Source organism: Diadema setosum, chromosome 6 (genome assembly GCF_964275005.1).
Source record: "Diadema setosum chromosome 6, eeDiaSeto1, whole genome shotgun sequence".
Lineage (NCBI taxonomy): Eukaryota > Metazoa > Echinodermata > Echinoidea > Diadematoida > Diadematidae > Diadema > Diadema setosum.
The window spans coordinates 27,391,464-27,415,977 of record NC_092690.1 but is presented as its reverse complement, the minus strand read 5'-3'; the positions used below and the strand labels follow the sequence as shown (position 1 = coordinate 27,415,977).

General features: G+C 38.4%; 1 protein-coding gene across 1 annotated transcript in view; it reads left to right on the top strand.

The window, feature by feature from the left end:
- The first annotated feature begins 3,274 nt into the window (after positions 1 to 3,274).
- Positions 3,275 to 24,514, top strand: part of LOC140229863 (cytochrome P450 2U1-like) — a 41,136-nt gene continuing 19,896 nt past the window's right edge. The window contains exon 1 of the mRNA XM_072310078.1: positions 3,275 to 3,746. Coding sequence (XP_072166179.1) covers positions 3,275 to 3,746 — 472 coding nt within the window. The remainder of the gene's footprint in view (positions 3,747 to 24,514) is intronic.

The window sequence follows — 24,514 nt, the reverse complement described above, 5'->3', positions numbered from 1 at the left end:
GGTAGTAATAAAGATTGTAATAGTAATTGTTAATGATAACAAAAGTGATAACAAAAGTGAAAATATTGATAGTATATTAATGATAATGATAATAAGAATAAGAGCAATAATTACAATAGACTATGTAGGCCCTATATTTATTTCATGCCTTTCCTTACTTTTGTATAGTCTTAACATTGAAAGTATACTATGTAGCCACTGATTCCTTTCAAGAGATAACATAAAAACGGTTTATCAAACTAGTATTACTTTGAAACTTATATTCTTCTTTTCCTTCAAAATAAATATGATTGACAGCCCAAGCAATAGAAAGCGAAAAAGACGTATCTTTGATGTTTTTTCTTTTGAATATTACATGCACTAAAACACCAACCAAAAAAAAAAAAAAATCTTTTTTTTTTTTTTGGTCATTAATATTTGATTCCGGTTAAGATTCACTATTAAAAGTTGTTTATGCACGAAATCAAATGCTGGTGACTGACAAGATTAAGAGAGCAATAATTTGAGATTGTGGGTCTTTAACTTATGATTCACATAATTATGGTCTCCATTGTACTTGACGGATAATTTCTAGACGAAATAGTCCACCCAGACAATGTATCTGCAAGCCATGAAATGACCTGTGTAGTCACCGTGTTATCATTTGTCTGATGTTTATCCATTCAATTATCGTCAAAGTTTTGCTTCTCCTTGTCTCACAGATGTGAGCCTCGAAAACATAGTTCTGATGATTATTCTGAAAGGGATTTATCTTTTCCCAGGAAATATAAAGCGGATGTTATCTTAAACATTGTAGTGGTGCGGCGTGCGTTCTCTACGAGTCCTTTGAACAAAATGCGATATATCGTGTCCTTCAGTCATTAAGCAGCGGAAGTCGGGTTACCACGCACTACATTAAGCTGGCTACAGAGACTGGGTCACGTGAACTTTCTCTAGTAATTATCATGTCACCGGCAAAATTCCAACTTCTTTTCCTAGACTACCTTGTCGATTAGCCTGGATGTTGTAACGAACTGCGTGAACTTAGATATTTACTCCTGATTCTGCTCCAGGAGAAATATTACAGACCCAAGTGAGTGTGTTCTTGATTTGTTGCCAATTTAAGAACAAATCCAAATCTTTACCGAAAAGTTTCTCGAGCATCAATTAATCTTATCATTATCATGTTGACATTAAGAAGAATTCATTGCACTACCCCCTTTCCAACATTCAGAGATGTTCTGATTAAAGCATAGTTTGTTTGTGTGTGTGTGTGCTTTTTTTTAAAGGTCCTAATGAAATATGTATGTTGATCACTAATTTTGTCATCAAGAATTGACAAGTAATTAAGCTAATCAATGCTCGAAACGTTGGTGCACGGGACAGTGTAGGCATTTCATTTAGTCGACCAAACAAACGTCTGGTCGCATGACGAAACATGATGGATTCAGTCTTCCGAGGAATGTCAAGATGAAATAATATCCCTGCTGGAAAGAACACAGTGCCCCACAGTGTGAAGCACAATGTGAAACACAGTGTGAACACATTGTAAACACAGTGCGAAATCTCTTCGCATTGTTAGATTCGAGCGTTTTAACATTGTGAATCATCAGTATACAGTGTGAAACAGAACATTGCCATGCACGTGAACGCTCTGTGAAATCGTCTTCACACTGTTAGATTCGAGCGTTTTTACATACCCGACTATGTGGACACACTGTGGGCACACTTTGTTCTCTTCAGCAAAGTTGCATCATGACACAGTAATTGTCATTAATTCATATAAGTCATGTTGGTGGTCTCCTAGAGATCTCTTTGTGATTACAGACAAACATAAAATATGCTGGTAGAAAATTGAAGAGATAATCAAAGAGGGAGGACATTGCAGAAATAGACCGAGGTAAGATAGGGAGAGAGAGAGAGAGAGAGAGAGGTGGGGGAGGGGGGAGCAGAATGTATTGCTGGTAATTTTTGGTCAAAATTGCTATCTTAAAGAGACACTAAAGAGTTCTATGAACACTTTCTATTTTGTTCTATTCTAGATGAATATCACCAGTGGGTTCAACGAGTAATATCTTCTTCCTTCCTGAATTATTATGAAGAGATTAGGTTGCGACCTTCAATTTGTAATAGAGGATCGCTTAGCAATCTCATCCTTGATTACGTAACAATCAGGGATGACTCGCTCCCAGGGCAGTCTACCCTCTTTCTAGTCTGGCGAATTATCGCATTTAAGTGCCAAGCATTAGCGTGTGTCATAATGTTTTTCTAGGCTGAAGGAGTAGGCGCAACCTTATAAAGTTCATTGAGCCCTCCGATTTATCCTGAGAGCCAGGAGAAAATCAAAAGAAAGAATTGGTAATATTGACCTTCTAGAGTAAGAAAAGAGCTGGCATTTATTGAAAGGTAGCCCCCTTTTTTCCTTAGTGGTCGAAAAGAAGAAATTGTTTTGGCTGTTGACACGCTAATTTGACAAGGTCGCATCATATGAGCTCCGGTTGATGCTTTGATCGTATGAGTAGATTCCTTTACTTCACTGCAGTTTGCACCTGCCGGTTGTATCCTCGGTGAAGTAGTGTTAGCGGCCTGATTTCTTCTATTTTTCTTTTTTTTTATATTTCATTCGTTCCAAACCTCTCTCTATTTTTCTATGTCCATTTCTCTCTTTCCTCCCAGTCTTTCCCCTATATGACAAGCAAATTGAATGGCTGAGCCGGGTTTGAAGAGTTGGGAGTGCTTTACATGCTCATCGAAGCATGCGGCTTTGGTCCATCCAAGCAGAAGCTTGAAAAGCAGAGAGGCGAGCGGCTGTGGCGGCGCGAGGCCCTAGCTCTCCGTACGTGCATGTGAAGCGAATAATACCATTGAGATGAATTAGCGCGGAAAGCTATATGCAGTCGTCGGCACGTCGCCCCGAAAGCTTCCGTCTGACGGGCAAATTGCACGCGTTGAGCTCACACGCAGCTAACTACCTCTTTCCAGTATCCAATGAACTAAATATTATGTGTCCTTGCCTGCTGTCAGTTCCGTATATCTCATTTAAATCTTAGCTAAGATATAATTCGTCCTCACGGAAACAGACGAATCGTGCGCCAGAAACGCTTCTGAAACTACCCTCGGATTTCAGCTCCCATTACATTCCTTGATGCTTGCGTGTTCGCCGGCTCGCACGCCCGTCTTGTACTCAGGGTTTTTACGTGTCTGCATATCGGGTTTCACTCAACGTGCTTCTTCATTGGTAGATAGTTTTCGTCCGGATCAAGTCGTACCAGGACCGTGCTCTGCACCTTCCAAGATGCTGGAGAAACTAATGACCAGCAGCGCCCTGGCGCTTCTCTCTTCCTCCCTCACGTCGGCCCTGCTTCTCTCGTCGACTCTCATGCTCCTGGCCGCTTACATGCTTCGAAATCAGCGACACACGTCGATACAAAACGACGGCAAAGCCGTAGGGGAAATAGGACGGGCGACGGTGCTATCCGGCGGCTTGCGTCGGCTACGAAGACGACTACCACCCGGGCCTCGGGCCTGGCCGCTGCTGGGCAATATACCAACCCTGGTCAAGATGGGGAAGGAGTTCGGGGCAGGGGCGTTAACGGAACTAGCCCAGAGGTACGGGGGCGTGTACATGGTACGCCTAGGATGGCCTGGACAGAGGTTGGTCGTTATTAGTGATGTGGAGATTCTCAGGGAAGCCTTTGTCAAACAGTCACACGTGTTCTCAGATCGAAAGGCAGACGGACTCACAGCTGTTTCATTTCCCGTTGAAGGTAAGACCAGCAATTATCGGCTCTTTGCTCTAAAGTACTTCGACCTGTGTGTATCATAATTACTATCCCTGTCTGTGACCCTTCAGTGATATACGATGCGACTTTCATATTATCGGTACAAGACTTTACCACAGATTTCAACTATCTATCAATTGATTAATCCATCGGAAAGTATAGGTGTATATATACAGATAATACAGAAACTACACATGCAAACTGCCAACCGTGACTTGTAACAGGGAAGCATTATAGTATAGATACAAACACAAAAACATATATACACCAATTTCATTACTTTTTGTCATTTTCCGGCTACAGCACAGAATAGAGTTGCTGGCTAAAATCAAACAAACAGTATGCTGTAGTTACATTTTATATCTTATTTAATGTCCTATCTGCTCTCCTACAGTATAGGTGATATCGAACGTTTTATAAAAATCCAGCTATGTCGAGCTGCCGGAATGTTTCTTGATTAAGTAATCCTAATCTAGATCATTTACAGAGCACTCAGATTCAAAATTGACCTTTTTATTTCTGAAATTTGAAAGGGAGACATTGAGTTTACAGACATTCGATTCAAAATACGTGCATGTTCTTAGAAATGTGTTCTGCCGACATCGTGTCGTGTGTCATCGTGTAAGGAACGAAGCACACTGCAGCTGACTGCATACACTCACCACACGGCTTTGAATGACAGATCGTGTGCCACATGGGCCTATGTCTATCCATGTCGTGGTTCCAATTGTACATATTTCCATACGTCAGAACCTTTTTACCTCGAAGTGAATGCAAGACTCATTAGACACTGAAATAGGAAACACGAATGTGTCGGGAGAAAAAAACCCCAACAACAACTCGTGTATTCAAGTGACAAAGCAAGCGTCATGTTCACTGTAAATTTTGTTTATATCGCGGAGAAATTACAGGCAGATGATCACTTGTGACGTCAAAGGACGTCATAAAGATTATATCTCATCCAAAGAGAAAAGAAAGCAAAAAAGAAAGAAAGGAAGAAAGAAAGATATACAGGTTAATTAGAGATGAACTGATCGATTTCACATAGATGTCATTCGTTGTAAGCCTTAACAATGTGGTATATTTTTCATTCGGAGTATATACCTACAGCCGCCTTACTATCTTTTTGATTTAACTCTTCCTCTCTGATTAAAACCTGATAATGCAATAACAAATAGTACCTTATTATTAATCTATATTAGCATGTCTGTGCAATCATATCCGGTATTGAGATGATCGCTATATACTGTGGTAACCGTGAGCTGGGAGTCTTGTCTGAGACAACCGGCTCGAGGTTCATGTCATTTAGTTAACTTGAAACGTGAGGACACGGCGACGAATCATACGTTGCCAATTTGGTAAAGGTGGGTTTGTTCCAACGAATACTTGAATTTGCGAGCGGCGGGATATGAAAAAAAAAAAATGAAAACGAAAGAGAGAGGGACACAGCGACGAAGCATACGTTGCCAATTTGATAAATGTGGGTATGTTCTAACGAACACATTTGCGAGCGTTGGGATATGGAAAAAAATGAGAACGAAAGGGAGCTAGGAGGGGGGGGGGGGAGGAGAAAGGGTGATGGAGGGATCGGGAGATCCGTGACGTAGACAATCAAATGCCTTGTGTTGCTCCTTAGAATGTCTATAATGCACAACCATGGAAACTTAAAGTTATACAAGAGGACGTTACCCAAAGCGATTTTTTTTTTTCGCCAGTATCAGTTTCCCTTCACTACATTGATATCATTCAATGTACTATATAATAATCATGGTAATTGTTAGCTGCTTAAGAAAAAACAAAAAGTGGTGTATGTTTGTGTGCGTGCGTGCGTGCATGTGTGTGCTCGCTCATTGAAATTCGTGTCGTCCCTAACGAGAACAAGGACGAGTTGGTACGGACATGCTGGAGATAATTTACACGACCCGTCTCTTTTTTTTTTTCTTTCGGATACGAGATTCGTGGGAGGCCAGTCTTGCATAATAATATTCTTGCGTATGTGGAGCTATTGTTTGCATTGTGTTTGAAACGTCGGGTTAAACCTTAAAGATGGTTATATTTGTGGGTGTATGGAGAAAGAGGGAATTTTATTCACCTTCTTCTCTTGGTCACTTAAAGGGGCATTCCAGACGATTTTCATAATTTCACATCATGTAGTACATTTGAAGAGCTTGTTTGCAAAAACCGATAAGTCCATTTTTGAAGATTTTGAGTTACGGTCTCTGTCATAAAGTACAAAATAATACCTTTTAAATGATATATCGGTCACCACATATAAAGGTATATTTTTGAAGTTATGGTCAAAAGAAGCACAAATGTTCTTATTATTCTCTTTATTTTTCTTGACCTTTAATCGCAAATATCTCCATTTGGCAAATATGGACTTATCGGTTTTTGCAAATAAACTCTTCATTTGTACATACATCGGTAACTCCGTGTATAGATTCGTTGAATTTATTGTGGTCCTTGAGCAGAGAAACCAATAAACTGAAAATCTTAAACAAAGTTACCCTGAACAGTGTTGATGACATCAGAGCCTCACATATTTCAGAAATGTGGCAGTGTAATTCCATTACAATACCGCTTGCTCAATAAGTTCACCTGTGAAGAATCTATGCGTGCCTTCTTCTTTTGTTCTGCTTCCTTGAGCCCCAACTCATGCATTCTTATGGTGAGGCTGCCATGTCATCATCCTTGTTCATTGCAATTTGTTATAAATTTTGAAAACACTCTCATTCCTCATCCCAATCACTATAAATTCTGAAACTCTGTACTCAGTTTAACTAATTCATAATTGTTCAAATGTAAAAGTCTGAAAATCATCCGGAGGTCACCTTTAATGTCATAAACCAAAATTTTCGAATCGACTGCAAGGAAAAAACTTTCCAAGCTCATCAAAACCCCAGGCTCTGGAATTTACTGTATAGGTTATGAAACTTGACAGTAGAAATCCATTATCTCAGAATTAAAATGAAAACGAAACATCTATACACACACACACACACACACAGCGCATTGATTATATTATATATATATACATAATTATATTATATATATATATATTACATACAATACATATAAAGTAATTTTTGTCTTAAGTTGCTTCCAGAATCAGAGATTCTCTTGCAAAATATCTAAAATCTCAAACAAAATTTTGCGTATCTTGCCGCTGAGACTTGACACTATAACTGACGGTCTCATTACATCGTCCCTACAGCGCCTAATGCATATTATTCCGAATCGTAGTTTCTCGGAAATATAAAACACCACATCAAATCTCGTGTAAGCCTGTGAGTGGCTGGTAGCAGTTGATTTTGTAGCAATGGGCTTTGATCCACGAAATATCTGTGGGACTTAAAAAAATGTCTTATTTTCTAAGCGATTACGAACTAAGCCAGAGCAATATCCCAAAACTGAACCAAACAGGTTATCTTGGAAGCCAAGTCATCCCTGTTTACAAATATTCTCGTCTGCAGACACATCAAATATCTCGAAGATTTTCCTGTATCGACTAATACAATCTATCTTATACACTCAGTCGAATAGTTCCTCTTTGCATAATAATAAAGTTTACTTTTCTTTTCTGAAGATGTTTCGTATTGGAAACAGCAGTGTCAACAAGAGCAACAAAAACAACGAACAATCAACTCATATCATGCCTGAGTGTATTCTTTGCAATTATTACCTCGTGAAACTAAAAGAAAACAAAGGAAACAAAGCAAAAGAATGATTTCTGAATGTTTTTTGTCCTTTGAAGTGGATTTCAAACGACAAACATAGAAGTCACAGTCTTAAAAAGATGAACTGGACTTGGATTATTATTAGATGCAAGACCTTTTTATCATTGCCCTTTAGGTATCATTCATTCTTATGATTACGTTACGCTATAATAGGCTACACTGAATACTCACTTCAAGAATCCTCTGAGTGCAATTTGTTCTCCGTTTATCACTTCGTTACGGCAACGAAGCCACCAGATAGAAGGCATAAGTGTATAATAAGTAGAATGGCCAGAAATGGTGTATAAGAAATAATCTTCCTTTTTGTTCTACGATCATGTGACGAAATTATAATGTTATCCGTTTCATATAATTATCACGCACATTCTAAGTAAGATCAGCGAATGCCTCACGTCAACAGATATCTTGGGAGATTATCTTTGAAACATTATAAAATCGCATCATGCTGATCAAATGAGAACAAGTTACTGTTACTTCTCAAAACTCCCGCGTCTCTTCGAGTTATACTGAATCTGTAAATGTTTGAATTGACTGCTAAAATCTCGGCGAAGGTTGTCACGTTTATTGTCATGCGCTAACCATCCCCAACAGAGGGACGAGGCTGTTGAAACTATTGTGCAGCAGTGAGTATGTGCCTTGCCTTTAGGCATGTCGACTGCCTTTCGGTTGGTGTGTGTAGAGCGACTGACGCGTAGCGAAGCGTATATCGATGTTTACTATCCACGCTGACAATAGGGGCGGGAAGCGGGGTGGATGGGGTAGGCGGACCCGCCACGAGCATGATGAGGAGGCATACATACAATGAACATGGAATATAACAGCGGCCAGAATGACATTATTGATTATTGATTTCTGTTACATCGGAGTTTTAAGGAACTTCGCGATATTTATCTCATATTCACGGAAAACCATTAACCATAAGCTATGAAACAAAATCAGCTTATACTATTATCATCACCAATACCACCACAACTTATTGTACAAAGCATTGTATTACTGTTACTATATCACTACCACCTGCAAATTATTACACAGAACCTTGGAGCAACAACACATGTTCCATGTTCGAACTACTTCTGTCTCTATCTACCTAAGACCACTCGTGCTTTTATTACCGTTTGTTTTTCGCGATAATAGAATTAATATTTGTCATAATTACCGACGGTGATCTCGTAAACAAACAAAAGCGCCGACACGGTTACGATAAAACGACAATGTTATATCTCTGTAGAACGAGAAACTCATAAATTCAACCGAAGCGTCTTCAATGAACGCACATGATTTTTTATCTTTTATCTTTTCCATCCCTCCAGAACAAGTGACTATCACTCAGAAAACAACTGATTAAAAATCTTGAGGGCAGAAGATCCTAGCTGTTTCCTTCTTCTTCGGGGATGTTAAGAATAGTCCGTTGTAAAGTTATTCCATGAAAGACTTAATTGTCATTTTTTCCTTGTGCCACTTGTTTGGCTTTTCCGTAGTAAAACCTTCTTTGAGAGCCGGTTAAACGGTAGCCAGATATGATTTGCGGAGAAAAACGCCAGACCAACTCTGCTAAATATTTGATTACGTAATGTACGGTAGAGACATAATTGACCTAAAGGTAGACAGACATGAGGCCCTCAACTAAAGAAGAATGACCGTCCGCCCTAAGTACGGGCTTAAAACCTATAGTGCTATTGAAGAAATCGATAGGGGAAAGTATTTACTAATTGTGTTTGCGTGGGGGAGGATATTAGCGAGAATGGGGGAGGGAGAGAGGGAGAGAGAGAGACATACCTAGAGAAGGCGCGCTATGTGTGTATGTGTGTGCTTAGATGTGTTGATGTGTGTGTGTGCGTGTGTGTGTGTGATAAAGAGAGAAAAAAGATTCGAGGGAAAAAAAAAAACCAGAGGGAGAGATCGGTACAGATGTGTATTGTTTTCCGTCTTATTTTCCGAGCGCACCCTGGATGGTATAGTTTTGGTTGATCAAGACCTGGCTGGCTTCAGGTTTTTAACTTTTTTGGTCAGATGATAATTAAGACAACTCTTATGAAATATGAACGATCATTTGATTCCAAGAGGAATTCAACGCTTATTTGATGAAAATTGGTTTTGAAATGACCGAGATATCCAAAACAAAGCGATACTATAGTGGGACCCACTCTTATTAGGATCGCGTTGTTTTACTCTATTTTCATCAAATAAACTTTGAATTCCTCTCAGAATGGTATGCTCTTTGGCATTGCATTAGTGTTTTATGATCAATATCTTGCAAAAAGTTAAAAGCTCAATCTTCATCTCAACCAATACCATACCATCCCTTTGATATCACACAATGTGTATACAAATTGGACTGAAGTGTACCTTTAAAGGTTTTCTGAATTGTTTGTTTGTTTGTTGTTTGTCGAAAGAGGCAGCTACTGTGTAAGAGGACCTAAAGGCAACTTTCTGATTTCTAAAAAGTGAATGCTTCGCCTTTACATAATTGCGACAGGGAAAACAGCATCGACAGACGTCCACCATCCGCTTTTAGTTTGTTGTTGTTGTTGTTGTTGTTGTTTTTTTTTTGGGGGGGGGGGGTTCAGCGTCCTGTGAGTTGTAACACTATACATGTCATCTCCTCCATAAAAACAAACAAACAAACATATAAAAACAAAACAGGTAGTCAGACAAAATAAACAACAACAACAAACAACAGAACCAGACAAAAAAATAAAGTATCAGTCATCCTGTTACGAATGCCATGTACCAGTAGATATTCTGCATGGGCCATGGAACCTTTTTATGTCGGATAAAGCAGGGAGGTAAATCGATCATTCAGATATGAACTTTTTGTATCATATAAGGATGAAACAAAGTAACAGAATGGAAGTCAACGTTACAGCAATTAATAGCGATAAAGTTATTCCTATTGTGTGTGTGTGTGTGTGTGTGTGTGTGTGTGTGTGTGTGTGTGTGTGTGTTGTGATTGTTTTTATTTTCTTGGATTTCATGGTACACGGTGTCTCACTTAGCAGTAATTAACAGTGATTGGCTGGTTTTGAATGGTAAGCACGTAGACAGCATGGATGACCATGACAACGCTGTATGGTTGTTCCGTTTGTATCAGTGTTCATTTGTGAAGATCGCGTATTCATAGCTTTTACCCCCTCCCTTTACCATGTGAATCGGGAGCGAAAATAATTGAGAGTGAATGAAAGAAATGAGAGAGATATAGCGGGGAGATTGTGAGGTTAGGGGTGGTGGTGGATTGACGCAAACAGTCCTTGATTATCAATCCAATCCAAATTGAGCTTGTTTGAATTCGAGTCAATGAGCGCGTCCAATGAATCCCACTTTTCATTGAACCGACGGAGGTCCGGTGATTAAACTGTTAGGAATTGTATAGTGATTGGGATGTGCGCTCAAATTTGGGTGAATGAAAGGCCATGGGTACGGCCTCGGAGGACATAATTGGCCAAAGATGACCAAACAACGGGGACAGTGGACATATTAACCACATCCTCTTCTGGCCAGCGTAAAGGGAAAGAACAGGACGAAATATGGCCGCTGTCTTTTAACAACCCAACTATGAAATGCAGCTCAGCTCGGGGCACCAACCTGCGTGTGGATACTGCCTTACCAAGCTAGACAGACTCCAGAGTCAGAAGGAATCATGATTTGCTCCCACCCTTCAAGTAATATCGGTCAAAACAAATGCGGGAACATTTTGTTTTAATCTTTAGGGGAGGGAGTTGCGGAGAGGAGAGGAGAGGGAAAGGAGAAAATCACTTTGGCAAAGCACCATTCAAATTCTTTTCAGTTCAGTTAAGTTCAATTCAATCCAGTTCAGTTCAGTTCAGTTCAGTTCAGTTCAACTTAATTCGTTTCATTTCAGTTCAATTTAATTCAATTCATTTCAATTCATTTCAATCCAGTCTAATTCAGTTCAATTCAAGGTTCAGTTCAATTCAATTCAATTCCGTTCAGTTCATCTTTGTTCAATTTACTTCACTTCAATTCAGTGCAATGCAGTTCAACTCAATTCAATCATTCTATATCTACAATCGTCTATACTACAATGTATCAAATGGTTATAATTATATAATATTATTGCATTTGAAAGTTCAGTTAAATTCAGTTCAATTCACCATTATTAGTTCAGTTCACTTCAATTCAAGTCAATTCACTTAATTTCAACTCAATTCACTTCGATTCAATTTAACTCAATTCATTTCAGTTTAACTCAGTTTAGTTCAGTTCAATATCCGTTTATCGCAGTTTAATTCAATTCAATTCAACCCAGTTTAATTATTCTTATTCAAATGCAGCAAAAGGTTACCTATAATACATATGCAATTGTTGACAATCCATAACAAGTACAATGGATGCATATATTTTTTTAAAGTGAATTTAGCGATGGAAAGGAGTGATCTACTCAAAAAGGGAACTCGTAAGATATGGATCAATCGAGAAAGAATATGTCGACTACAACATCAATTTATCAATGTACAGTCAGAGCATCTGCTGACTGATATGATGATTATGATGCAGTTAATCATAGCATAGAAGGTATTTGTTTTAAAGTACATGGTAAATACAAACTCAAAATGAAATAGCAATGTTACGGCACAGACACTATTCATATGAGCCGTGTATTTTATATATATATATATATATATATATATATATATATATATATATATATATATATATATATATATATATATATATAAAATATATATATATGATATATATATATATAATATATATATATATATATATATATATATATATATATATATATATATATACCAGGAAAATTTTGAGACAAAAATAATACAAACGTAGCACACAATTGGACACGCATAAAAAAAAAAGAAAAAAGAAAAAGGAAAAACAGTACGCATAGACAGAAGTCAATGGGTAATTCCTTCAACTGCGTTCTCGCTGTCATTTTGAGGCTTAACGGGTTAAACTTCAAGAGTTAAGAAAGATAATGAGTATCCTTTTTAACTGTTGGTGTTCTAAATTCACTCTGGTTCAGCCAAATAAACGTAAGACAAATAAAAAAAAAAGATGCATGATTTTTTAGTATATTAAACTTTTTTATTATTCAGAAGAGGACTGCATACACTGATGTGAGTGGGTGGACCACTGACAAGTACGTTGGTGGCTAGTATACAGTGAGCTCGCGCGTGTGTGTATGTGTGTGTTTTGTCTGAGTGTGTGCAAAGGTCTATGCTTGTGGGAATTATTGGTTTAACAAGCTCATATCTCATACCCTATACCAAAAGTTCAAAGTATTTTTCTATCGGCTATGCTGCTCAACGGATTTCCGTCTCCCAAGATAATGGATATTTTCGGCGCGATAATTCAGACAATCATGGGCAGAGCGTCTCATATTTACTCAAAGGGGGCACAGAAAATTTCGCTTTCAACAATTCGACTAGCATTCTCTTCTCATTTGTTTTGTCGATCGTAGATCAAAGATAAAACCTAGATAACCTGATCCTTACATGATTTGCCGAAAATGCAACTCGAAATGATGTATCTAGAAATACGACAGTCTGTCGATTTATCGATTTTTAAACACTCTATTTGGGTAAATACAGGGGTTGGATCTACAGATACGTCGTTTTGCCAAATCAAAAGAAAGAAAATTGCTAGAAAGGCAGAGAATGGACGCCCGAAATATTACAAAAAACAACAAAATCTCAATTAATCATGACAATATAAGCTAAATGAAATTTCGGTCTTATATACCATAGTAATATGGATAAAGTACAAATACTGATTTTTCCCCCTACACTAACGCCATTTTACTACATTTAATTACGTAGTGGAGTCACTGTATCAAAGTTATCCCAGTGGTTTGTGCCTGAAATATGTTTTTCGTATAATTATGATGTACGAACTGCACAAACCATTATAATGATCATTTTACGCGAAGGGCACACCATTTTCTCTCTCCACTATCATGTTAAGTGATAATTATTGATGTAGATTTGTGGGCAGCACAATATGACACGTGTGAAGCTGTGATGTTATCACTTCAATTTTATGAGTGGTTGACAATAATGTAACCATTTTATGAAAACATATGAAATTTTTGGAAATTTATACTTTCCTTACTGTAAGTCTGTGGAAACTCAGACAGGCTGGGGAGGAGATGTTGCGTAAGAAAGCCACAACCGGGTCTAGTTGGGCGTCTTAGAAATGGATGAAGCATAATATTTGTAGTTTGAAACGATGACGCAACCAAATCCACACGTTTCTGATACGAAATAACATTTTTTATCAATATAAATTTCGAAAGTGGTAAATATGTACACCGCTTGGCTTGAGATGTATAGGCCTACTTCAGTTTATGGAGAAAGGGATAAATTGATTTGTGATTGTATTGTGATGTTAGCTTTACTGGTCTTTGTTTGGAACCATTGTTACATTGTGTTATAGTGACTGACTCTGTTAGAAGTTGGTATCCATGCTAACTATTGACACTCACAACAGTGTCAAGCTGAACATATTATACAGGTCTTTATCTGACATCAATTATATATCATTTATTTCAGTCATGACTAGTTAAGATGATTATTTAGAGGACATCTGACACAATTGAGGAGATTAAGGAGAGCTAGTATCTGCAATTAAAATGAGCCTGGTAAGACCCGAGGTAAGATCATTATAGTCAAGATAGTAAACTGATCAACACCAAGAAACAATGTACATTAGGGTAGAAAACAAAGCATACTATTATTCATGAACGTATGTGTTTAGTAGCCTGGTTTTTTTTTTCAGTCGTTCGTGTTTTTGTTTTTAAATCAAAGTAGAGTTACAACGGACATTTCCACCAGACGGTGAAAACACTAAATGTTTATGCTGCATGTAATTCATGATTTTTTCTTTCCTTTCACTAATAGCCATTGATAATTCTACAGATATAGACAGAAATATACACCACAGATTTGCTCTGTCCACTACCAGCCATTTACCATATCAAACAAGCATTGATATTCCGCTTGAATAAAGCACGGTTAAAACGTTTTGCAATCTTGTGACTGGTGCATTTGGTCAGGAATATTCTGCCTTGTTTCTAGATACAACTCAAAGTTGACGTCAAAGGACAGAGAACTGTGTTTCTATGACGACAAAACACTAAGAGCGAAAAGCTGCAAAACATCTAGAATACTTTATGCGTCATCAAAATAATATCCATTTAATGGATATTGTTGTGATGAAGAGATTGGCAGCTAAAGGACGCAATTTCTTTGGGACTACATGTACGGCATCATTTTCATAACGATAACAAATTTATCTTCTTGTAGACCCTCCCTCCTACTTTGGGTTAATCCGTAAAGCACTGATCCGAAGCAGGTCGTGTGCGCCACCGAAAAAAAAAAAATGCACCTCGCTTACAACAACTTCTGCCGTCGCTGGAGGCGACAATCATGTACAGATGCAGTCAAAGCGTCACATAGAGTGTGACACATGGATCCTGGTACTTTGGACGAGCCAAGCACCAGCTTTCGTCGGCTCTGCTTTTCCGAGTACGAGCTTTCCGCTCCCTCGCTTTTCCTGCAGCCCTTCCTTCTTTTGGTAAATGTGTGTTTTACAAAACAGGCAGTGTTACATTAGATCTGTGTTGCCTATCATTCTAAATGACCATTAAAAAGCAGCTGTACCTTTTTTTTTACGGCCTGAGGAAATGTCAGTACAGGTGTCTCACTATCCTTTTCCCCTCGCCCCACCCACCCTCCCCCTTCTCCTCCCCTTAGTTCTATCATTTTCTCTCCAACCAAGCCATCTCTATGCACAATGGTGCATAATACGAGCTGACGGCAGGTATACAGGTTGATAGCCCTCCATTTTTTTCTTTCTTTCAAGAAAGCACCGTCTGTAGATACATTACCTGGCTGAAAACCAGCTATCGATGTTCGCAAAAGTAACCCTATTATGCGCGAATTTATGAACTCGGGACGACCGATGTCAAGCCTCGAAAATTAAAGAAACAGGGTAAGGGGGTCATTTAGGGATTGGATTAAAGAGAGGCGGAATGGGGATGGCATCATACGACTATAGTCCGGAACATAGATGGAGCAGTACGGGGTAAGAGAAGAGGGAAGAGAGTGGGCAAATGGTGGTGGTGGGGGGGGGGGGGGGGGGGTGGAAGAGAGAGGGAGAGGGGGAGAAGTCGCGTATATATATCGAAAACGTGGAATATCAACAGAATTGTCACAGTTTATATTCAGGGCCCTGTATGCTTGTTATTGTTATTCCTATAGTAATAAAATGCTGTCTACACTATAGGTTAATTTTGTCTTGAAGTCATTATCATACAAAGTACGTCTCATACAACAAGGAGAAAGAAAAAAAAACACCACATAATTGAACCCAACAATACCACTTTTTTTTTTTTCATTTTTGATAGAATGTCTACATCTGCCAAAATCTACTCAACGTGGCTTTGCGAAAAATAAAAACAAGTCCAACATTGATATGAAAAGCAAGCTTCCGCAAGATTTTGGTATCAATTGAACACAAATTGAAAGTCTCTTTGATCGCCTCGTGTTTGACATGGATGTTTCTTTTCGCCTCTGGAAAATCAAAATAAACCTCAAACGTTAGTAATCATGCAAAAAAAGAAGCCCCCCCCCCCCACAAATGCGGTATGAAAATTTGTGAATTTAGACAGTAATTGTTGGTCTCCATCAATATAACATCAGAACATCTGTGAGAAGATTTCTGCGACATCGAGTTATCTCATTCTCAAATGGTTCGAATGAATTAAGAAAAAAAGATAATTGCATTCGGGTTTTTTTTCTCCTATCACGGATTGCCCCCCCCCCTTTTTTTTTTTTTTTTTTATTCACGAGACGTCTGTCTTGACCGCAAATGATTTCCAATCCACTGGATGCTTCCATGTTCTTGGCCATGGTTGTATTGTAAGCTGATGTGATGAAGGATCGACCACGGTGCATTCTCGGTCTTTGTGGCAGAAAAAGAACCAAATATTCCGCGTGTCTGATTCGATATTTCATTTCATCTAAAAAAAAAAGCGTTTGTGGCAACCAACCCACTTAAACCTACTATGTCATAAATATATGCGGAGATTATGCGTACAGAATGAGTGCATGGCGAGTGGAATGGTTGATGGGAGATTATATCACGTGGTCTTTAACTCAATGCTGATTGGTTGGTTACGTCTGCACATTAAAGAAACTATGCAATGCAAGCGCATGTTGACTTGCGCAGATTCATGATACCCTAAATACCACTTACGTGGCTAAATTAATATCTAAATACGTGCTATATATTTTATAATAACTTTTCAACTATTTTCTTTAGATTCTTGGATACGCCGACAAAGACCCCTCCAAGCCGTGATTCTGTCATTGATATCGTCTGTCCATCATTGATAGTATACTAACATGATTATTAAAAGACATTAAGGTATGCTCGGTCTAGGGGCGGTGCATTCCAATGTCTTTTATTTATCATATTTAGTAATGTAGTATCTAATGATTGTCACATAATGTACCACCGGCCGAATCTTTGTTTGGACGTGTTTGTGTGTGTGTGTGTGTGTGTGTGTGTGTGTGTGTGTGTGTGTGTGTGTTTGCGTATCCAAGTAGTCTGAAGAAAAACAGGAAAATTATTTCAAAATACACGGCACATAATATATTTAGACATTCTTTTGGCCACGTAAGTGATGACCGGGGTATTGTAAACCATTACAAGTCAGCATGCATTTGCACCGCACTGTCCCTTAAACTGGTGTCCTTAGTAGCTGATATGTGTAACTAGTAACTAAAAAACAAAAACAAAAATCAAAAACAAAACGAACTGAAATATGCCCCAGCATTTTCAAGTCGGCCGCATGTCGCTTGTACCAAATATAATTATATTATATACACACATTATATATATATTTTAATTTCATATTTGCTGAAAATAAATGTTATTGAACCTGAAACTAATAAGGCACGGTCTGTAGATAGGCCGTTCCATACTATTATTTTGTCAGAGCCCCTGTCTTTTGGGTAAGCCATGAGGCAATGAATTGGAATTAACGTTTGTTTATATTTATAAAATTTATTTTGCTTTTAGTTTTCATACTCTCCCTTACTTGATTCGATTTTGATGATGAAGAAGAGAAAAGTTTGTATGAACTCTATGAAAAAAAAATGAGAGAGGGCGACAAACTATGGAGATTAATATACTTGTCACATTAATTTTATTCTTGCAGAAGTTTGATACAGGAGGATCTTTGTATGTTACTATTGAGCTCTCTCTTTCATTGCCGGCAACTTGAGACGTCACGTTCAATAACAGACATAATATTCACAATAAATGTTATGATGTCTGGAATCCTCCCATCAGCCAACCTGCAGATTGTCAGGTAATATTAATGCAACTGCATTTATATTCGGAATGTGTTGTAGAAAGAAAACAAGGAGTCGCCTATGGGATAGTCGACTATACTCCTATACTGCAGATGCATCGATTTGAGTTCTGGACTTCTTGAACGTGGTTCTGTTTCAAACACTTCTTAACTAGTGACTCGCATTCAATTTCATCAAAAAGCAAATCAGTATAGTTTACAGTCTTGCGTCAAACTCCTTATAATCTGGAAAACACCCACCTTTCTCCTGTCCTTGTAGGTAAACTGGGGGAGTTTTGTCCTACAGTTTAGGGGAATTTTGTTACTTTTTTTTCTGTGAAATAATCCACCATCAACTTTGGAAGAGGCACAGGTTTTAATTTGGTTCAAATGCGCAGGTTTTCTATAGAGAAAAAAAAATAAATAAAGAAGAAGCAGAACAGCAATGTGTACAATTCTCGGCAAGAAAAGTTGATGCCACAAAAGGGATTACAAGTAGACATTTAGGGTGCATATCCACTTCTTTACTTCCACATAAACAAGTTAAAGGTCTACAAGACAGTCTTCCCCCTTGTTTGCCCTATATTCAAAACCAAATGCAAGGGTATGACTCGTTTAACGTGTTATTGCAAGTGCATGTCCTTACAACTATAATGGTACGATGGCGCATCACAAAGAATGGAAGGTTTTCACCAGATGAGTACAGATTTTCGTAAATATTGAATTTAAATCAACGTTAGAAAGCATTTCATATGGCAAGTTTCGTTGTCCGCCCCTTTCTCCGTCTTGCAGAAGGCAGCCAGTGTGTTTATCTTTGCTCGGTTTGTTGTGTCTTCTGTACACGCCCTACAAAAGGCATACATACTTAGGGTCTGTCGACCCCGTGTTCTCTTGGTTGCTAAGTCCTACAGCAAGCTGTCCACTGCGTCTCTTTTATTCAACAACTCAGACACACAACGTTCATTAAATAAAGTGATTTCATTCCCAATCTATTAAGCCAAACACCCACCCCACTGATCTACTATAAAAGCAGGCGACTCTGGCGTAACGGGTTGCCGAATTTTGGCCTCAGGGGACTTTAACGCGAGCAGGTGCGCGCAGGCCCTAGGAGAGTAAATATATCCAGTCTAATTATATTTCTATTCCAAATCATTTCGCGTAAATTTGTCCAAACATTTAGGCTGGATGCGCTCGCGGCAGACAAAGCACGCTGGTTAGAGAGATCAAAAGGCCGGGAGAGCAAGTCAGCAGAACTGGCTGTGCGTGATACACACACATTTCCACAGCTGAATGATGCCCGGCGAGGGCAGCTTTCTAATGTTGACTCTACACATATCAATAATTTCTCCTTTTTCCCTGCCGAACCTGTAGCCACTGTAGTCGTGGGAGACGAAATGACGTCATAATATCATCCTGAATGTGGTCTCTCGAAGCCAGGATGTCAGTATACACACAATATGGCTTGGAGAACTGAAATGTCCTTTCATTATAACATTCTATCTGGACATGACTGCTTGAAAGATGTGTTGTTGTTGTTTGTTTTTTTTTCATCGAGTTCAAAGCGAATGTTTGCCAGTGCAAACGTTTATTACTCACTTATGCGCCTCCTCCCTGGATACACATGCATAAACACACACAAACACACACACTATAGCCCTACATCTATCCACACTTACACATAAGTAAGTACCATCGTGATCATGACAAAATATGAGCAGATAACCTGTACGTGGAATAATATAGGCATCAGTTCATAAGTTAATATTGCAGAGTGTTCTCATATATCATCCCATATACTATAATACTGACGTCCTAACAGAAGCTGCCGACAAACCAATCGACAGTTAGTCGCATCGACGACAAAGCGCATCATGTATATAGGCAGACTACCCTGGCCCTTCTTTTGGAGCAAGCCTTCTGCTAGCAGAGTACGTGTAGAATTGTTTTGGTTGTAATGTCATAAAAATGCATAACTCAATAACAATAAAAGCGTGAAGGATTGGTCTTAGAGGATCATCATAACACTAATATAGAAACGATCTAAGATGAGTGTGACATTACGGCAGAAATTGCAAAGTATTATGCAGAATGTTGTTAACGTACGAGGATGGACAAGTGAATTACTTGTGTATAATTATTATACCCACGAATGATGTTTGCATCTATACTTTGACGACTGTTGCGAAATAATAGATAGTACTGCATGCAGGCGACTGGCGGATGAGCCTGTTAACATCTTTCTTCTCCTTTGTTGGAGAAAGCGAGGGAGAGAGAGAGAGAGAGAGAGATAGAGAGGGGAGTGGGGGAGTAGACACAAAAGCAGTAATTATGTGTTCATCAATGCTCTCCTTAACTGCAAATTCGTGCCAGACAGCATATCAGACTAATCTAGGGACAGCAGCTGTAGACGGTACTCTTTTTTTTTTTTAACTTACCACTTACTAGTAACAAACATATATTACGAGTATAATGTGCAAGATGAGGCGTATAGTAGAATAGCATGAAAAGAAGGCGTCTAGCAGTGTTTCGTTGGTATAATGTCAAGGTCGGCTGATAATAATTCCTCATCGCCATTTCGCCCAGACGGGTGACCTTGGACATTTATGGGGGTAGAGAGAGAGATATATAGATAGATCGAGGGAGAGAGGGACAGTGTATGAGTGTGAGAGAATTTTGTGCTGCTTACTGCATAATGTGACGTTAATAACAAAGCCTTTGTATATTTTCTTCGACGAGGCAAAGGGTACCATGGATGCAAACGACCTTCCGTTATTAATTACGTTAATGAAATGTATAATGCGATTCTGCGTAATTGAATAGAATCCTCACCATAAGTAGGAGACACTTTAAAGACTAGGACCTGCAGTCAACCTGCTTACAACCGACAATTTTCAGAGTATTATTCGAGCTTTCGGAAACACGTATAGTCATCGCTCGTTATTACAGAAAGATTTCATATTTTTTTGGTAATATTTTCTAATGCAACGGAAAGGACGTACTTCAATCTTGAAATAGCCCCTTGTTCATTTGTTGTTGTTGTTTTTTTTTAAATCTCACCAAGAACTATTCATTGCGCATTATTTTCACAATGGCCTTACAGAATAGAGAACTTTCAATGTGACGAAAGCGGTTGTCTTATTTTCGCAAAGATTGTGTGTAATCTCTGCCATGTCTGCCAATTATCATGACTTTATAAATAATAAAAACAAGAATATATAATGAGGATTACAGTGTTTGTACAGCATACATAGTACTTCCGTACAGAAATCCAATTTGTGTGAACCCGCAATGTTTAATCCGGTACGCGGTATGCATTTGGATACACCACGTGTGTGCAGAAGATGCACTGTTTAACACCGGATAAAATAAGATACATTTGACAGGCTTTTTTCAAATGAATGGAAACCAAAAATAGGTCCCATTAGTTTTCATTAGTTTTAAATATAATGTCATACGATATAGACTTGTATCCGATGTTTAGGAATCATCAATGGACTCCAACTTGAAGCTACCATCGAATCATGTTCTTTTCTTTCATCTCCCGTATACTTAAAAGAAATATAGCAGACAACCTTGAAACATCAATTAATGATAATATGACACCTATGACGGTGAAAGTGAAAGTAAGATATATTACCTGCGCTTCAAGGAGACGCGGAACTAAAGAGAAGTTTGAATCTCACATCCTGTTTCGAACACTTGGCTCTCACACAACCTACTGCACTCTTTTCACTGTAAACAATATATAGCCTGCTGGAGAAGCATTACTTTCCGTACTTTGTTATCAATCATTTCACGGGCTACGCTGCTATTTTGCGAGCCAATAAAATCAGCCAAACACCTGACAAGAGACTAGTTCCGATAATGAATATGACACTCCGATGGAAAGGGAATCGATCATCACTGCCGGATTTTACGAGGCTTATACTAAGTCTCTACGAGAGGATTCACAACATGAAGACAGACTGTTCAGCAGTATATCTTTCAAGATCGATAGAATACTGTATGCATAGGCTTGTTTCCAGTCTTTTATCGTCTAACTTGTAATTGGTGGTATTTTTCTTTTCTTAATAACATTACAATCTGCTACACAACGGTCATTTTCGTTAGAACTGAAGTGATGGTTTTATGAATAATACAAACCTGAAATCATAAAAATGCATGCGCTTATTTTGATTGAGCACTTTCAAATGTTGTTGATCATGATAATATGCCTCTGATACAATCTGGATTCCAGTGACCATGCAGGTTAAACAAACAAACATAAAACAAACAACGCGATTAAGGAAATAACAGGATAGAGAATTTGCACGCATTAAATTTCACAGGATGTTCAAATTGACAGGAATTTTAGGTAAAAGAATATAAACTGGGTGGAAAATTTTCGTGACGATAAGGAGGTTTGCTAAGTAACGGAAATTCCATGTTTTGTCGAGAAATATTTATATTTGCTATGGTGACATGTACAAATTAGATGAAGTTATAACACTTCTCTTCACCTTTGTATAGCAGTATCCCTATGACTTGAAAACAAACCTTGTCTGACTTTCCATTTAAAATTGAATGGAAGAAAATAAATTATACCTTCTCATTAAAATCATTGTACCCTTCACGTCAAAATATTTCAGTGCAAAGTTGTACCAGAATTGCATGGTAAATTTGAAGTGGGAGGGATTGGATTTGATATATTATTGACCATAAATTCAGTATAGAGTGAATTTGTGAGATTAAACATTTACAAGATAACGGAAGGTGACAGCATGACATGGTCTAGACTACTTCACTAATTGTGACCTATATTAGTATTCATGTTGCCATGCCAACACGTCCAGTACGATCTGGTCACTGGTTGTATGTGCTTGATATCTGACATGTTCTGCTCATTGATGATTCTCTTGTGTTTTGTTTATTTAAATGTTTGGGGCCTGATGTTTTAGATCTCTGCACTGCACGAATGCTTTATCTAACATGTCTAAGTCGACTTGAACATTTGCGCTCCACCTGCAAAATATTGATCCTCTCTATTTTTCCTGCAGGGAAGAGTTTGCGTCCACTGTCAGGGAAATAATACATTGCCTCATGTAGACATTGCGTATCAACCAGCAAATGACTAGACTCTTTAATGAGCCTCAGTGGTCCAATCAAAAGAAGAATGTTACCTATTCACCCCTAAGCCTAAAAATATACATGGAAATGATACATGACCGCATCCAGTGCACATTACCTGGCTTAATTCGCTTACCTTTAAGCGGCATCCATAAACTTTCTGGATACTTGTCTATGATATGGGCAAATGTTTCTACATCCGAAGGTGGGCCTTTTTTTTTTTTTTTTTACATCGAACTTGCTTCAGACTGGATTCACTAAGAGGAAAAAAAAAGTAAATCCGCCCTGGTTTCCAATCAATCTGCATATTATTTCCATCTACCCTTTACTTCAGCTTTTAGAATGCTCTCTTTTGAAGTCGTTCTCATAAGAAAAGGCCGGCTGGGTGGTCGTACCGACTTGTCCTTTGGCATTTCTGCTGTGTTTTAGCTTCGCAGATTGAGTTCGCTCTAGTAGAAGTCGCCCGAAATCAGGCGTAATGTGTCTCCGTCCATATCTACCGAAGCTTGGCCTCTCTTTGCCTGCGTTCAAGGCGGTCCCATATTGTTTCAACGAGTTGACCGTCACCAAATTACAAAATCACAGACAACAAAAGCTTTATAATTATGCAGACTCCTGAAGTAGCAGTTGATAGCTTTCCTTATCGAGAACAGACCTACTGATATGCATTTTTGTTTCCTGTCTCCCTGCAATAAATGTCACAGAAAAACAAAACCCGATTGTGGTGTCTTGAAAGAGACTATCGTGCAGTCTTGAGGTCATTCTTGAATGATTACCGATGCCTCTGTCCTCGAACTCTCTCGATTGAAAATAATTCGATGACGAAACAGGGAAAGAAGACCTTCCCTTCGCCTGTCTTCTCTCCAATCCAATGTCCTCTATAGATCCCGAGGCTACAGTGTTTGTGCTCTCTCCTGTCTTGGCGGTGCTATACATTCACGTCTAATTAAGACGTGGCATTCGTCAGCTGCCCTATCAGACGCACCTCGGGAGCACTTAATTGGCGGAGAAAACTTTCTCTTTTTTAACAACTTAATTACACAAAAATGAAGTATCTATTCTTTTTTAACTGATCAGACTCTAATCAGCACATAATAATCTTCACCAACATTATGATGTGCTCAGTTCTTGTTTCTTTTTGGAGATTATTTGCCGTTTCTGTAGTGTTTTATAAACTGATCAGACTTTAATCCACACTTACAGCTGTATAATTATCTTCATCAACATTATGATTTTCTCGGTTCTGGATTCCATTTTGAGACTATTTGCCGCTCCGTAGCATTTTTGTTTGTTTGTTTGTTTGTTTGTTTGTTTGTGTATTTTGTTTTGCTTATATGTTTGTTTCTTTATTTGTTTGTTTTGACCGCCGAAAATCTGCTCAGAACGCAACGAAGACGGTTTATCACTTTCTCGTTGAATGTGTGCCAGATTTAATAATACATAGTTGCTGAAGGTACCCATGATTTGGAGGTATAAAACGTTGATTAAAGGAAGTCTGATTGTTGAAAAGTTAGGTGATGGTTGCCGCGACGTTACACAGTTTGGACTCTTTCCTCTTTTGA